Source organism: Podarcis melisellensis, assembly GCF_964234715.1.
Source record: "Podarcis melisellensis genome assembly, chromosome: 2".
Lineage (NCBI taxonomy): Eukaryota > Metazoa > Chordata > Lepidosauria > Squamata > Lacertidae > Podarcis > Podarcis melisellensis.
Window position 1 is genome coordinate 119,079,250 of NC_138529.1, and position 13,221 is coordinate 119,092,470.

Here is a 13,221-nt window from a genome sequence, read left to right on the forward strand (position 1 = left end):
TTCCGCCCGTATAGGGAAATAAGGAATATTTATAAGGTCAAGGGGTATAGTGTGGTGCTTGTGCAACAGTGTAGGGGTTCTGGGGCTGTGCGCCATCGAGGTCATCGCCTCGATCCCCCGTGGAGGAGAAGGAGGTCAGGGAAGGTGCCCCCCCCTTCCTCCGTATCACCCTTCACGAGATCGAACACAGGAAGGGGGAGGGAGCATGGCAAAGGAAGAACCTTATCCCCCAAAGGGCTCACTTTCCCACAGGCTGTACCAGCTCTGGCCACCAGGGGGCCTAATGAGTCTCCACAGGAACAACTAACAACTAACCAACAAAGGGAGGGAGCTGAGCAGAGGCTTCAGCATCATATCCAGAGCTGGACTGCCTAGGAGAACAACACACACACACACCCCTGGACGGAGAGACGGGCATTTCTTTGGTGGAAGGTGGGGGGGGGCACAGTGCTAAACGGGGTAGAGCAATTCCTGTTTTGTTTCAGGTAGCAAAATGGGCCTTATTATTACTTGAATTTATATATCACCATATACCCAGAGATCTCAGGGTGGTTCACAGAACAAAATCACAATCTAAAACCACAAAATATTCAATCAAAATAAAAACAACAACCCAATAACACCCCCCCAAAAAACCCCCTGGTTAAAAAGGAACATTTCTGCCTGACGCCTAAAGGTGTATAATGAAGGCGCCAGGTGAACTTTCCTGGGGAGAGCATCCCCCAGACAGGGAGCCAGTGCAGAGAAGGCCCTGTTCTCGCATTGCTACCCTCCAGACCTCTCGAGGTTGGAGGCACAGCACACAAAGAAGGGACTCAGCACCCGCCCGCCCTGCTAGCCCCAGCCCCACACTGCTCCAGGTGCCAGGGCAGGTACTGTAGCTCTGCCCTTGCCTTGATAGTGTCTCAACTCTGCTACTTCCCTCCGCTCAGTTTCCTTTCAGGCAAGATCAAATGGGATCCACTTCCCAGACCCCCCCTCCTAGGACGAGGGCTCCCCCCACTTGAAACCACAAGAGCTCAGAGCAAAGCTGCCTCTGATTGTGGCATCTGGCTAAACAACACAGGCAGTTCTGCTCAGTGGTCGGGAGACAAAGAGCCACAAAATGAGTCACACGCGAGACCCCAAAATGAGGAGGAATCTGAAGAAACCAGTGGTCTCCACCACCCTTTGCCCAGCCCTGTAGCAGACACAGTGAGGGGGCAGCCCCCCAAATCGAGAGGGTTCAAGAGAGAAATAACAGGTCTTACTCTTTAGTTCTTAAAACTTTTAAGTTACTTTGAGAATTCTAATGCAACAAGCAACTATTAAACTAATGCTAGTATTATATTCATAACATTTTCCATTAGAGAAGCACAAAAACTATTTACTATAAAAGCAAACAATATTTTTTTGGGGGGGGGAGGAATCACAAATATAAGAAAAAAACCAACCAACCAACACTACATAATCATATTCTTCAATAAAGAGGACCCAAGTGCAAAACAAATGTTATCTTGCTTGAGCCACCAGCCCAGGAGTGAAGCGGCCCCTGCCCCGGGCGGCATACAAAACAAGCCAAGTCTGGGAAACAGATGTTTGGGAAGGGATTATTTTCTCCCCCCCCCCCCCCGCCCAGAGCAGAGTCCTCACCTGCGCAGTCCAGGAGCAGCAGCAGGTGGGCAGCCGCTCCCAGGATCAGGGGGGGCCAGCGGAGAGGGAGGACCCCCATCTCCCCCCCAAAACGAAGCTCCCTTTTCCTCCTCCCTCCGCCGCCCTGAGACCCGCTCTCTGCCCCGCCTGCGGAACCAGGGATTGGGCGAGGGGAAAATATTCCGCCAATCGGAAATCTTCGCGCAAATGGCGGCACCGGTCGCCGGGCAGAATTCAAGGCACAAGTGGCGAGCGAGGCTGGAGAGGGAACGAGGAAGTTCTTGCAGCTCCTCGCTGGGAATCGCCGCCTCCCTCCTCCCTCCCTCCCTCTCAACTCTTCCTGTCTTTACCTGCAGGGAGGGCGGAGGGGGGGCAGGGGAGGACCCCAGGTTCAGTCCCCGCATCTCCAGGGGGGTCTGGGAATCCCCCCCCTCTGAAACTGGGGGGAGGGGCTGCGAGATCCCCAGGGAGATGCACTCCAGGGCTGAGTCTGTCAAGCTGTCAGTCAAGTCCAACATTCCCAGAGGACTAAGCTGCCTCTATGTGGCAGGTGGTCTGTTGGTGGGTTGCTGCTGGGAGTGTGGACTGGTAACTGCTCGGATGCAAAGGCGGAGGAAACTCAGATGGTACCCAGTGAGGAAAATTTCATGTCACCCCTTTCCGACATTGAATTAAAAAAAAAAAAAAAGCCTGCAAAAATGGTTTTACGTTATTTCATATTTTCTTACAAAGGAATGTGGACTCTCTGCCTCTGATAACAAGTAGGCGACTATGGACAGATACTTCAATCTAAGGATGAATTGTGTTTTGGCTTGTGTTATTTATATTTATTCTTTATTTAATAAAATTATTAAAAATTATTTTTTTTTAAACCTGCAAAGTGGTTTTCCCAAAAAAACAACAACACACAAAACAAAACACCACAGCAGTAAAATCGAGAAAAATTAACAACCCTACTTTATAATAATTTGTTATTTATACCCCACCCATCTGGCGGAATTTCCCCAGCCACTCTGGGCGGCTCCCAATCGAGTGTTAAAAACAATACAGCATTAAATATTAAAAACTTCCCTGAGCAGGGCTGCCTTCAGATGTCTTTTAAAGATAGGGTAGCTGCTTATTTCCTTGACATCTGATGGGAGGGCGTTCCACTACTTAAAAACATACAAGCTAAAATATTAAGATTAAAATTACTTCAACTTCCTAAGCATCTAGGTATGCTTGCCTAAAGAAGAATGCTTTCAGCAGGTGCCCAAAATGAGTCTAGCAAAGGCAGGTGCTGTGTTGCAATAGGCATGCAGGTGCCGTCACAGTAAACAATACACTACAGATAATATGTGGAACCTGTAGTAGCGCTTGAAACTACTGAAGGGGAGGTTTTATTTATTGTGATTTCACCATGCTCTGTATTATCTGAAAAGGTGTGTTTCTCCGTTCCAAGCTGGATTGTTTCCCAGGGGACTTTGTCCCCTTCTGCCTCCCCCAGCAACCTCTGAGTCAGGTTGGAAATTCCCAGGGCAGGTCCCAGATGAAGGCCTTTTTATTTTTAATGTTTGTTTTCATTTTTACTTCTAAGATGAATGGCTGAGGGTGCAGGAAACAGTCTTTGGCGAGTTCCAATATTCTATATTTCGTTTTCATGCCAAGCTAGCAAAGGAATCTCAAGGGACTGCATCTCAGGCTGCTTGACTGACATTTCTCACAGGAATTGAAGAACGGAGGCAGATTTTGCTGAGAAAGTCCTCGTCCTTCATTAACACTGGTGTTTGTGTGTGTTTGTTTCCTGTCCTCCCTCTCTCTGCCACAAGACACCCTCCCCCATTTCTCCACACTCCCTAGTTGTCTTTTCTCGCTTTCCCCTTTTTGCGATCCTCCGCTGCCCCCTGCCGGCTGCTTTCTTCCCGGCTGAAGTGGAAATCAGGTGATTTCTAGGAAATCCTTCAAGGGACCAGTTGAAGCAAGTCACGGGTTGCAAAAAAAAGGTCAAGGTTCCCACAAATGTCACAGCTTTGGAATCGGTGCAAGTGGGTGTATGCCTACCTATGGTATGGAAAAGCAGAAATATATAAAACTTTTACAAATCACATAATCAGAAAAAACCTATTTAGAGTATGGGGAAAGTATAAAAACTTATCAGAAAGAAAAACACCACTGTGGATATCCCCAGTGGAAGCTACAACCAGGAAAAGAACTAATATGGATAAGCAGTGGTTAATGACAGTGAAACCCAAACTGAGAAATCTCGATGAATTAAGAAATCTGGTTACCAATTAGCTACAGGTTTTGTTGTTGTTTAGTCGTTTAGTCGTGTCCGACTCTGGTACATTACATTAATGAATTGTTTAAGATATATAGGAAAAATGGCTTTGCAGAACAAGTCTCAGTTTACCAAAGACCTATTAGATACAAATATAAAAGTATTATCAAATATGTACATGTATATGTACTGCTGCTGGAGTGGGAAACAAAAGAGGAATTTGTGAAATTTAGCAGGATTAAGTGGGCACAGGATGTGGGTCACAATATCGATCATGAATTATGGGGAAAGTTGTGGAAAATAAATATGAATTTTATGGCAAGTTATGTGATAAAAAATTATATGATGAAAATGGCCCACATATGGTATTTAACACCCACCAGATTGGCGAAAATGTCTAAAGAAGAAAAAGGAATATGTTGGAAGTGTAATGAAATTGAGGGATCTTTTATTCACATGTGTTGGTCGTGTAAAATAAATAAGGAATATTGGGAAACGATATAAAATGAATTTTAAAAGAAACACCTGAGAGTTTCCTTTTGGGGATGGTAAAAATGGAGGTCCCCCAAAAACAAAAGTTTATTACTATGCGCCACTGCCACAGTTAGAACCTTATTGGCACAAAGGTGGAGAACAAGGATAGAACCCACTCAGGAAGAATGGCAGTGTAAAATGTTTGAATGTACAGTACTGAACTGGCTGGTCTGACGAACAGGATAAGAGAAAACAGATATAAGGAATATAAGGAGGAATGGATATTTACTGAATATTTCAAGAACCAGTCTAGAGAAAGACATGGCTTAGCAGGTCTCATGTAAATCCAGCAGTTGAAATAGATGAGAGTATTTAATAGATAACAAACTGGATGATTAAAAAGATGTGGATTATGTAGAGTAGTAGAAAAGCAAAGGAACCAGGAAAAGTGTGGAAGGAAAGTCATATGGTTTATGTATACATGTTGTATTTGGTATGAAGTTGTAAGTGGGACGAGAGGAGGATAGAGGGGTTAAATATGCTCTCAGTTCCTGTTTTTGAAAATGTAATTAATTTTTTTTTAATGATCCCCTCCCCAAAGAGGCCTGTTTTCTTTTTTCTTTTTAAATAATATTTATTAAAAGTTTAAAAATTACAAAAAGAAACAAAAAAAATATAACAAAACAATATAATAAAATACAAATACAAAAACACTACATAAAACATTGAATTAACAAAACAAAACAAGAACAATTAAAAACACATCCAATATTTTCAATCTTATCTTTCATTCACTTGTTTCATCGACTTCCTCATGCCTCCCTTTTTGTATTCCACTTCAATTAACTGTTTCAGCAAATCCTTTCCATCTTCCTCTATTTTCTGTCCTGTAATTTATCTTAACATATTCTAACCTTTCCCCCCCCTCAATCTATTTGTACTTAGTTCCTTATAACATTTCTGCTAAAGCCATATAACTTCATTCCAACATTTTTCTAACACTCATTAATTTTACAATATTTCTGTAAATAATCTTTAATTTTTTTCCAGTCTTCTTCCACCGACTCTTCTCCCTGGTCTCGGATTCTGCCAGTCATTTCCGCCAATTCCATATAGTCCATCAACTTAATCTGCCATTCTTCCCGGGTGGGTAAATCTTGTGTCTTCCAATACTTCGCGATGAGTATTCTTGCTGCTGTTGTTGCATACATAAAGAAAGTTCTGTCCTTCTTTAACACCAATTGGCCGACCATGCCCAGGAGAAAGGCCTCTGGTTTCTTCAGAAAGGTATATTTAAATACCTTTTTCATTTCATTATAAATCATCTCCCAGAATGTCTTAATCCTTGGGCATGTCCACCAAAGGTGACAGAATGTACCTTCAGTCTCATTACATTTCCAACATTTGTTTTCGGGCAAATGGTAAATTTTTGCAAGCTTGGCTGGTGTCATGTACCACCTATAAATCATTTTCATTAAATTCTCTCTTAGAGCATTACATGCCGTAAATTTCATACCTGTGGTCCGTAACTGTTCCCAGTCAGCCATCATAATATTATGTCCAACTTCTTGTGCCCATTTAATCATAGCAGATTTCACCGTTTCATCCTGAGTGTTCCATTTCAACAGCAAGTTATACATTCTTGACAAATTCTTAATTTTGGGATCTAACAATTCTGTTTCCAATTTTGATTTTTCCACCTGAAAGCCAACTTTTTTGTCCAAGTTATATGCCTCCATTATTTGATAATAATGGAACCAATCTCACACTTTGTTTTTTAATTTTTCAAAGCTCTGCAGTTTTACTCTGTCTCCATCTTGTTCCAAAATTTCCCAATATTTCGGCCATTTGGCCTCCATATTGAGTTTTTCTGTGCCTTCGCTTCCAATGGTGACAACCATCTTGGGGTTTTATTTTCTAACAAGTCCTTATATCTTATCCAAACATTAAACAGTGCTTTTCTAACAATATGATTTTTAAACGCTTTATGTGCTTTTACCTTATCATACCACAAATTTGCATGCCAACCAAATACATTGTTGAAACCTTCTAAGTCCAGCACATCAGTGTTTTCAAGAAGCAGCCATTCTCTCAGCCAGCAAAAAGCAGCAGGATTCATAGTAAAGTTTAAGGTCTGGCAGGGCAAATCCACCTCTTTCTTTAGCATCAGTTAATATCTTAAATTTTATTCGAGGCTTCTTGCCCTGCCAGACAAATCTAGAAATATCTCTCTGCCACTTCTTGAAACAATCCATCTTGTCCAAAATTTGCAAAGTTTGAAACAAGAACAACATCCTTGGCAATACATTCATTTTTATCGCACCAATTTGACCTAGCAATGATAACTTCAAATTTGACCATATTTCTAAGTCCTTTTTCACTTCAATCCAACATTTTTCATAGTTATCCTTAAACAAGTTCACATTCTTAGCAGTCATGATAACCCCTAGTCAAAACAAAAAAAAAATCCTTCCAGTAGCACCTTAAAGACCAACTAAGTTAGTTCTTGGTATGAGCTTTCGTGTGCATGCACACTTCTTCAGATACACATACCAAGAACTAACTTAGTTGGTCTTTAAGGTGCTACTGGAAGGATTTTTTTTTGTTTTGACTATGGCAGACCAACACGGCTACCTATCTGTAAATGATAACCCCTAAATATCTCACTTTCTTAACCAATGTTAATCCTGTCTCCTCCTGGAACTTCTCTCTCTCATTCACAGTTAATTTTTTCTCTAAGACCTTAGTTTTCATTTTGTTCAACTTGAAACCTGCTACCTGTCCAAATTCTTGAATCAGTTCCAGTACCCTTTTGGTACTAGATTCTGGCTCCTGTAAAGTCAATACTAAGTCATCAGCAAATGCTTTCAGTTTATACTGTTTAGCTCCCACTTGAATACCTTTAACCAATTGGTCCTTTCTGATCATATTTAGCAAAACCTCCAGGACCGATATAAAAAGCAATGGAGAGATTGGGCAACCTTGTCGCGTTCCTTTCTCAATCTTTTTTTTTTTTAAAAAATTTATTAAAGATTTTATAAGTACAGTAAAAAAAAGAGAAAAAACAGAAAACATAACAAGAAAAGATGCAGAAATAAAATTAACATCTTATAATAACCATACTTGGAAGTGAGAGCTGGACCATAAAGAAGGCTGATCGCCGAAGAATTGATGCTTTTGAATTATGGTGCTGGAGGAGACTCTTGAGAGTCCCATGGACTGCAAGAAGATCAAACCTCTCCATACTGAAGGAAATCAACCCTGAGTGCTCACTGGAAGGACAGATCCTGAAGCTGAGGCTCCAGTACTTTGGCCACCTCATGAGAAGAGAAGACTCCCTGGAAAAGACCCTGATGTTGGGAAAGATGGAGGGCACAAGGAGAAGGGGGCGACAGAGGACGAGATGGTTGGATAGTATTTTCGAGGTTACCAGCATGAGTTTGACCAAACTGCGGGAGGCAGTGGAGGACAGAGGTGCCTGGTGTTCTCTGGTCCATGGGGTCACGAAGAGTTGGACACGACTAAACAACAACAACAATAAGCGTACTTTCTTCGCTTTTTGGACTTCCTCACATCTCTTGCTTCTGCGTTCCAAATTTATACAACATTAACCAGCAATTTATCACCTTGTTTCCAATCTTGTTCTATAGGTTTCCAATCTTATGTCCCTAACTTTGAATACTTTTATCTAAGTCTTAAATACCTAATTTAAATATATCTTATTCAAAATTTATCTTTCTCCTAAAAATTCACTTATTCTCATATTCTTTTCAACTAGCTTAATGGTGCCCTGTTATTTTCAATCTCGCATCCTTCTTAACACTCATATAATTTACAATATTTTTGTAAATAGTCCTTAAATTTCTTCCAATCCTCTTCCACTGCTTCTTCTCCCAGGTCTCGGATTCTGCCGGTCATTTCTGCTAATTCCATATAGTCCATCAGTTGCATCTGCCATTCTTCCAGCGTGGGCAAATCTTGGGTTTTCCAATATTTGGCGACAAGTATCCTTGCTGCTGTTGTTGCATACATAAAAAATGTTCGGTCCTTCTTTAACACCCTCTGGCCAACAATGCCCAAAAGAAAGGCCTCTGGTTTCTTAGGAAAGGTATACTTAAATACCTTTTTCAGCTCATTATATATCATTTCCCAGAAAGCCTTAACCCTGGGGCAAGTCCACCAGAGGTGAAAGAACGTTCCTTCAGTTTCCTTACATTTCCAACACTTATTATCAGACAGGTGATATATTTTTGCAAGCTTGACTGGGGTCATGTACCACCTATATATCATTTTCATAATATTTTCTTTCAAGGCATTACATGCCGTAAACTTCATACCGGTGGTCCATAACCTTTCCCAGTCATCAAACATGATATTGTATCCAATGTCCTGTGCCCATTTTATCATAGCTGATTTAACCGTTTCATCCTGTGTGTTCCATTTTAACAGCAAGTTGTACATTCTTGAGAGTACCTTAGTCTTGTCAATCTTAAACTCTTCTGTAACTACATTGTTCACAATTAATTTTGCCTTTTGTTCTGAGTAAATTGCACCTGTACCATTTTCGAAACCTTGACTTACCCCCATTCCCTGTAAATTCTTCTTCATAAAACTCCAAGAAATATTATCGAAAGCTTTCTCCGCGTCCACAAATATCAGAACTGCCTTAGTATTAATATTCACTTGTAGTTTTTCTAAAATGTTAATTATGTTCCTCATATTGTCAGACAAATGTCTGCCCGGGAGAAAGCCAGCTTGATCTTTATGGATTTCTCCTACTAGCACCTTTTTTAATCTTTTAGCCAAAATATCTGCAAAAATTTTATAATCCACATTAAGCAGCGATATGGGACAGTAATTCTTAAGCTGTGTCTTTTCAGTCTCTGTTTTTGGTATAAGTGTGATATAGGCTTCCTTCCACGACTCTGGTGCCCTTTTCCCTTCCAATATTTCATTACAGACTTCCTTCAATGGTTGTATTAGCCATTCTTTCAAAGATCTATAATATCTTGAAGTCAAACCATCCGGTCCCGGAGATTTACCCAATTGCATGTTCTGTATGGCCCCTTCCACTTCCTGATCAGTTATTTTATAATTCAACATTAACTTATTTTCCTGAAAGATTTTCTGTAGTCCATTTATTTTCAAAAATCAATCAATGTCCATTTCTTTCTGCTTCTCCTGTGTATAAAGTTGTTTAAAATACCTCTGGAAGCACTTCCTAATCTCCACTGGATTCTGTATATTCTTTCCTTCCACTTCCAAATTCGTTATAGTGTTAAGTTTTTGTCTTTTTTTCATTTGCCAAGCCAGCAATTTCCCGCACTTATTTGCCGATTCAAATGTCTTTTGTCTCATCTGTTTGATCTTCCATTCTATTTTCTGATTCATCAATTTCATATATTGTACTTGATATAACTTTATCTCTCTCAGGATCTCCTGTGATTTTGGTTTTGCTCTCAGTTTCTTCTCTCCTTCCTTTATTTTCTCCAGGATTTTATCCTTTTTTTCATTTTGAATTCTCTTCTTAATTGCATTCTGTTGTATCAGGAATCCTCTCATAACCGCTTTACTTGCGTCCCAGATTACTCTTTTTTCCACTGTAGTATTCATATTTATCTCAAAGTAGTCTCTCAAGGTTTTTTGGGCCTTCTTGGTCACTTCTTCATTCCTAAACAAAGTATCATTCATCCTCCATCTAAAGGAACCAATTGGCATCAATTTCATTTCCATCTTCACAGCATTATGATCAGAACAAGTTTTGGGGCATATCTCCACCTTGCTAGTCTTCGGAACCAGACCTTTAGTTATCGAAATTTGGTCAATTCTTGTCCATGTCATTTTAGCCTCAGAGAAGAAAGTTCCCTCTCTTCCCAAAGGATTCTTCATTCTCCAAATATCAACTAAATCCATATTTTCAGTCATGTCAAAGAAGGTTTTTGCTAGGCTACCATCTTTGGTGACTACCTGTCTGTGTGCCTTATCCATATTTGTAGACACCACTTCATTCATATCTCCCATCAAAATCATATTGCAATCCATATAGTCCATTAGAGTCTCATGTAACTTCTTAAAAAATTCCGATTTTCCTTCATTTGGTGCATAGATGCCTACTATCAAGAATTTCTCTCCTTGTGATTGAATTTCAATTGCAACAAATCTTCCTTGATCATCTTTAAATATAAATTTCGGTGATAGGCTCTCCTTTGCATAAAGTACTACTCCTCTTTTTTTAACTTTATCCGATGAGATAAATTCATGGCCCAATCTTTTATTGCTCAGTATCTTCCTGTGTAGCCTTACCACATGTGTTTCTTGTAGACAAATAAAGTCCAAATGTTCTTTTTTCAATAAATGGAAGACTCTCCGCCTTTTTCCGGGGAGTTCAGTCCATTCACATTCCAACTCAATACTTTCAACGCCATGGTGTAATTACTCTGATTTTCCTCCAACTGCACCCAACCCAAAGAGGCCTGTTTTCAAGGTGGGCACCCACCCCCAACCATTCCTCACTCACCAATGGAGGAGCTGGTGGAGCTGCTCAAACTTTAACATACATGTCAGTCTGCAATCTTCTAAGATTATACAATAATATGATAATGATACAGGAATAATTAGGGGCTGCTTTGCAACCCTCGGTGCAGTTCTCCATGTGTTGCCTAGATGTATTATCTGCAGATGCACACACACAAATGACTTGCAGTGCTCCAATATTACTTTGTTTTCTGCCAAGACCCATTGGACGTAGCATAACTCACACACCAAGGCCTGCCCAATACATTTTAACACATGAGGCCGGCCCCCAAATGGCATCCTACTCACCACCAGGGAAGAAGCAGCAAGGGAAGATTTATATCCAGGGTGGAGGGATAAAAAATACTTTATTTAAATTTTAAATCTTTTAAATAGTATTGTTTTAACATTTTGAGGTTTGCTGCCCTGAGCTCCTTTGGGAGGAAGAGTGGGGTAAAAATTTAAAAATTAAATATTTTGGGCATCTTCTCAGTGGGAGAACTTCCTCCTGGGTTTGTGGACTTTCAGGGCAACACTACCCTGGACACCCCCATCCACACTTTGCCCCGGATCAGATATCTTACGATTTCTTTTATTATATTCCCAACCATCCTTTCTTTCGTCCTGGAACCAAAGGCAGCATCCAGGTGGTTCCTCACCCAGGCACTGCCCAGACTTCACACCCTCTTGGTCTCATATAACTTAATCCCACCCCTGCAAAACCACAGATTATGATCCCATCTCGCTTTGTATACTAGTTCTTCAGTCACTTTTCACTGGAAGAACAATTATCGGCACCTCCCTGCCAGAGTCTGTGAATATTCTCAGGAACTTCAAAATCTCTGGAACTCCTGTGATAAGAAGAAAAGAACCACTAAAGACAAAGGGGACGCACCCTTATTTATTTAAGTCAAACATATATTGCAAAAGTAAAAAAAAAAAAAAAAAAATACATCCAGTGTCTTCAAAGCAAGGTGTAGCAAATCCATTGGGTTAGGTGAGAAGAGTCCTGGGGGCCCTGGAGGTCTCCTTGCTGGCTTCCTCCTTGGCTTGTCAGCAGGATCAGTCCCTCTCATCTCCTGTAGGAGAGTCACTACATCCCATCCCCTTAGCCTCCCTACCTCCTCTCAGTTCCCTACTATTCCATTTCCCCCTTCAGCTGCTTCTTCCTCCCCCTCCAGCCTGTTTCTCAACTCACTGCCCCAGGGCATCATGGGAGGCCCAGGGTGGAGCCCCAGAGCTCAGCAGCTGGTTGTCCTGGACGTGGAGCTCCATGAACCAGGCTGGAGAACTGGAGCCTTGAAGGTATCGGGACAGAAAGAGGGTCTGGAGGAGACTGCCCCAGCAACTGCCATTGCTACATGGAGGGTCTGAATGCCTGCTGGAGCTCCTCATTCTCTGCCCAGCCTGAGGATGTTTGAGAAGAGGCCTCAACTCCAGCAGAGGTCACCTCTGGACCACTCCGGATCTAGTCAGACATGACAGTGAGGTTCTGTGGATGTAGAAGGTGACCCAAGAGGGCTGGTGGTGGACGTCCCTCCCATCTGCAGGGTAACCGGAACACAGCTCTTGGTCAACACAGACAAAACCCCTCCATATCCAGATGTTGTAACTAAAGATGATGCCCTCCTTGGCTTCTACGGGATCAATGGCCAATGCCTTCATCTTTTGAAGCAAACTTGCAAGGTTCCAGATTAGAATCGGATCCAATTCTGACAGCCTCTCTAGTCTTCTGCCACTCTGTTCCTTCTCTCTTTCAGCTTCAACTCCTGAGCATCTAAGTATCCCTCCTCCCTGCCCACCATCCCTCCCTGTCAGTTTTTTTACTTCCTCATGCAGAAGGTGGGTTGAAAACACTCAGCCAGAGCAGTTAGACTGCCTTTATACATTCCATGACATTACATTCGTGTAGCCAAAGGCTGGGCTGCCCAAGAAGCAGGTCAGCCGTAACAATTTATCCTATTTCACGGATTACACCTAAAGATGTTGCCTTTCCTTCCATTTGGATGGAAAGTGAGTGACATAAGATTGGGGAAGGGCTTGTGGAGGGAACCACAGCAACAAAGAACCAAGAGATACCATCAAAATCACTGCAAGTGGTTGTCAATCTCCTCATCCCTTTTTTATATTATGATTTTTAAAATGTATTTCTGTTAAAGATTTCTTAGTTTACAAAAATATGTGCAATGTCTCTTATTTCACGTTGTGTTATGTACAGATCAGTTTCATTTGTTGTGAGACATTAGTCTCCTCATTAATTTTAAAAGCTTTTAGTTGCATATATCTGGAAGATTTCTCATTAATACAAGCACATTTCTGCAAAGCAAAATTGGCCAAAATCCATC

At 41.4% G+C, this 13,221-nt stretch overlaps 1 protein-coding gene and 1 long non-coding RNA gene across 3 annotated transcripts in view; one reads left to right on the forward strand and one right to left on the reverse strand.

Moving 5' to 3' along the window:
• Nucleotides 1–1,793, reverse strand: part of LOC309364993 (major histocompatibility complex class I-related gene protein-like) — a 28,191-nt gene extending 26,398 nt beyond the window's left edge. For both annotated transcript variants that reach the window (XR_014165908.1, XM_081903067.1), the window contains exon 1: nucleotides 1,633–1,793. Coding sequence is in view for 1 of the 2 variants with exons in the window: in XM_081903067.1 (XP_081759193.1) it covers nucleotides 1,633–1,711 (79 nt within the window). In the remaining variant the exon portion in view is untranslated. The remainder of the gene's footprint in view (nucleotides 1–1,632) is intronic.
• Nucleotides 1–13,221, forward strand: part of LOC309365273 — an 89,133-nt gene extending 75,912 nt beyond the window's left edge. Inside the window, exon 5 of the long non-coding RNA XR_014165941.1 lies at nucleotides 11,943–13,221. This is a non-coding gene — a long non-coding RNA (uncharacterized lncRNA). The remainder of the gene's footprint in view (nucleotides 1–11,942) is intronic.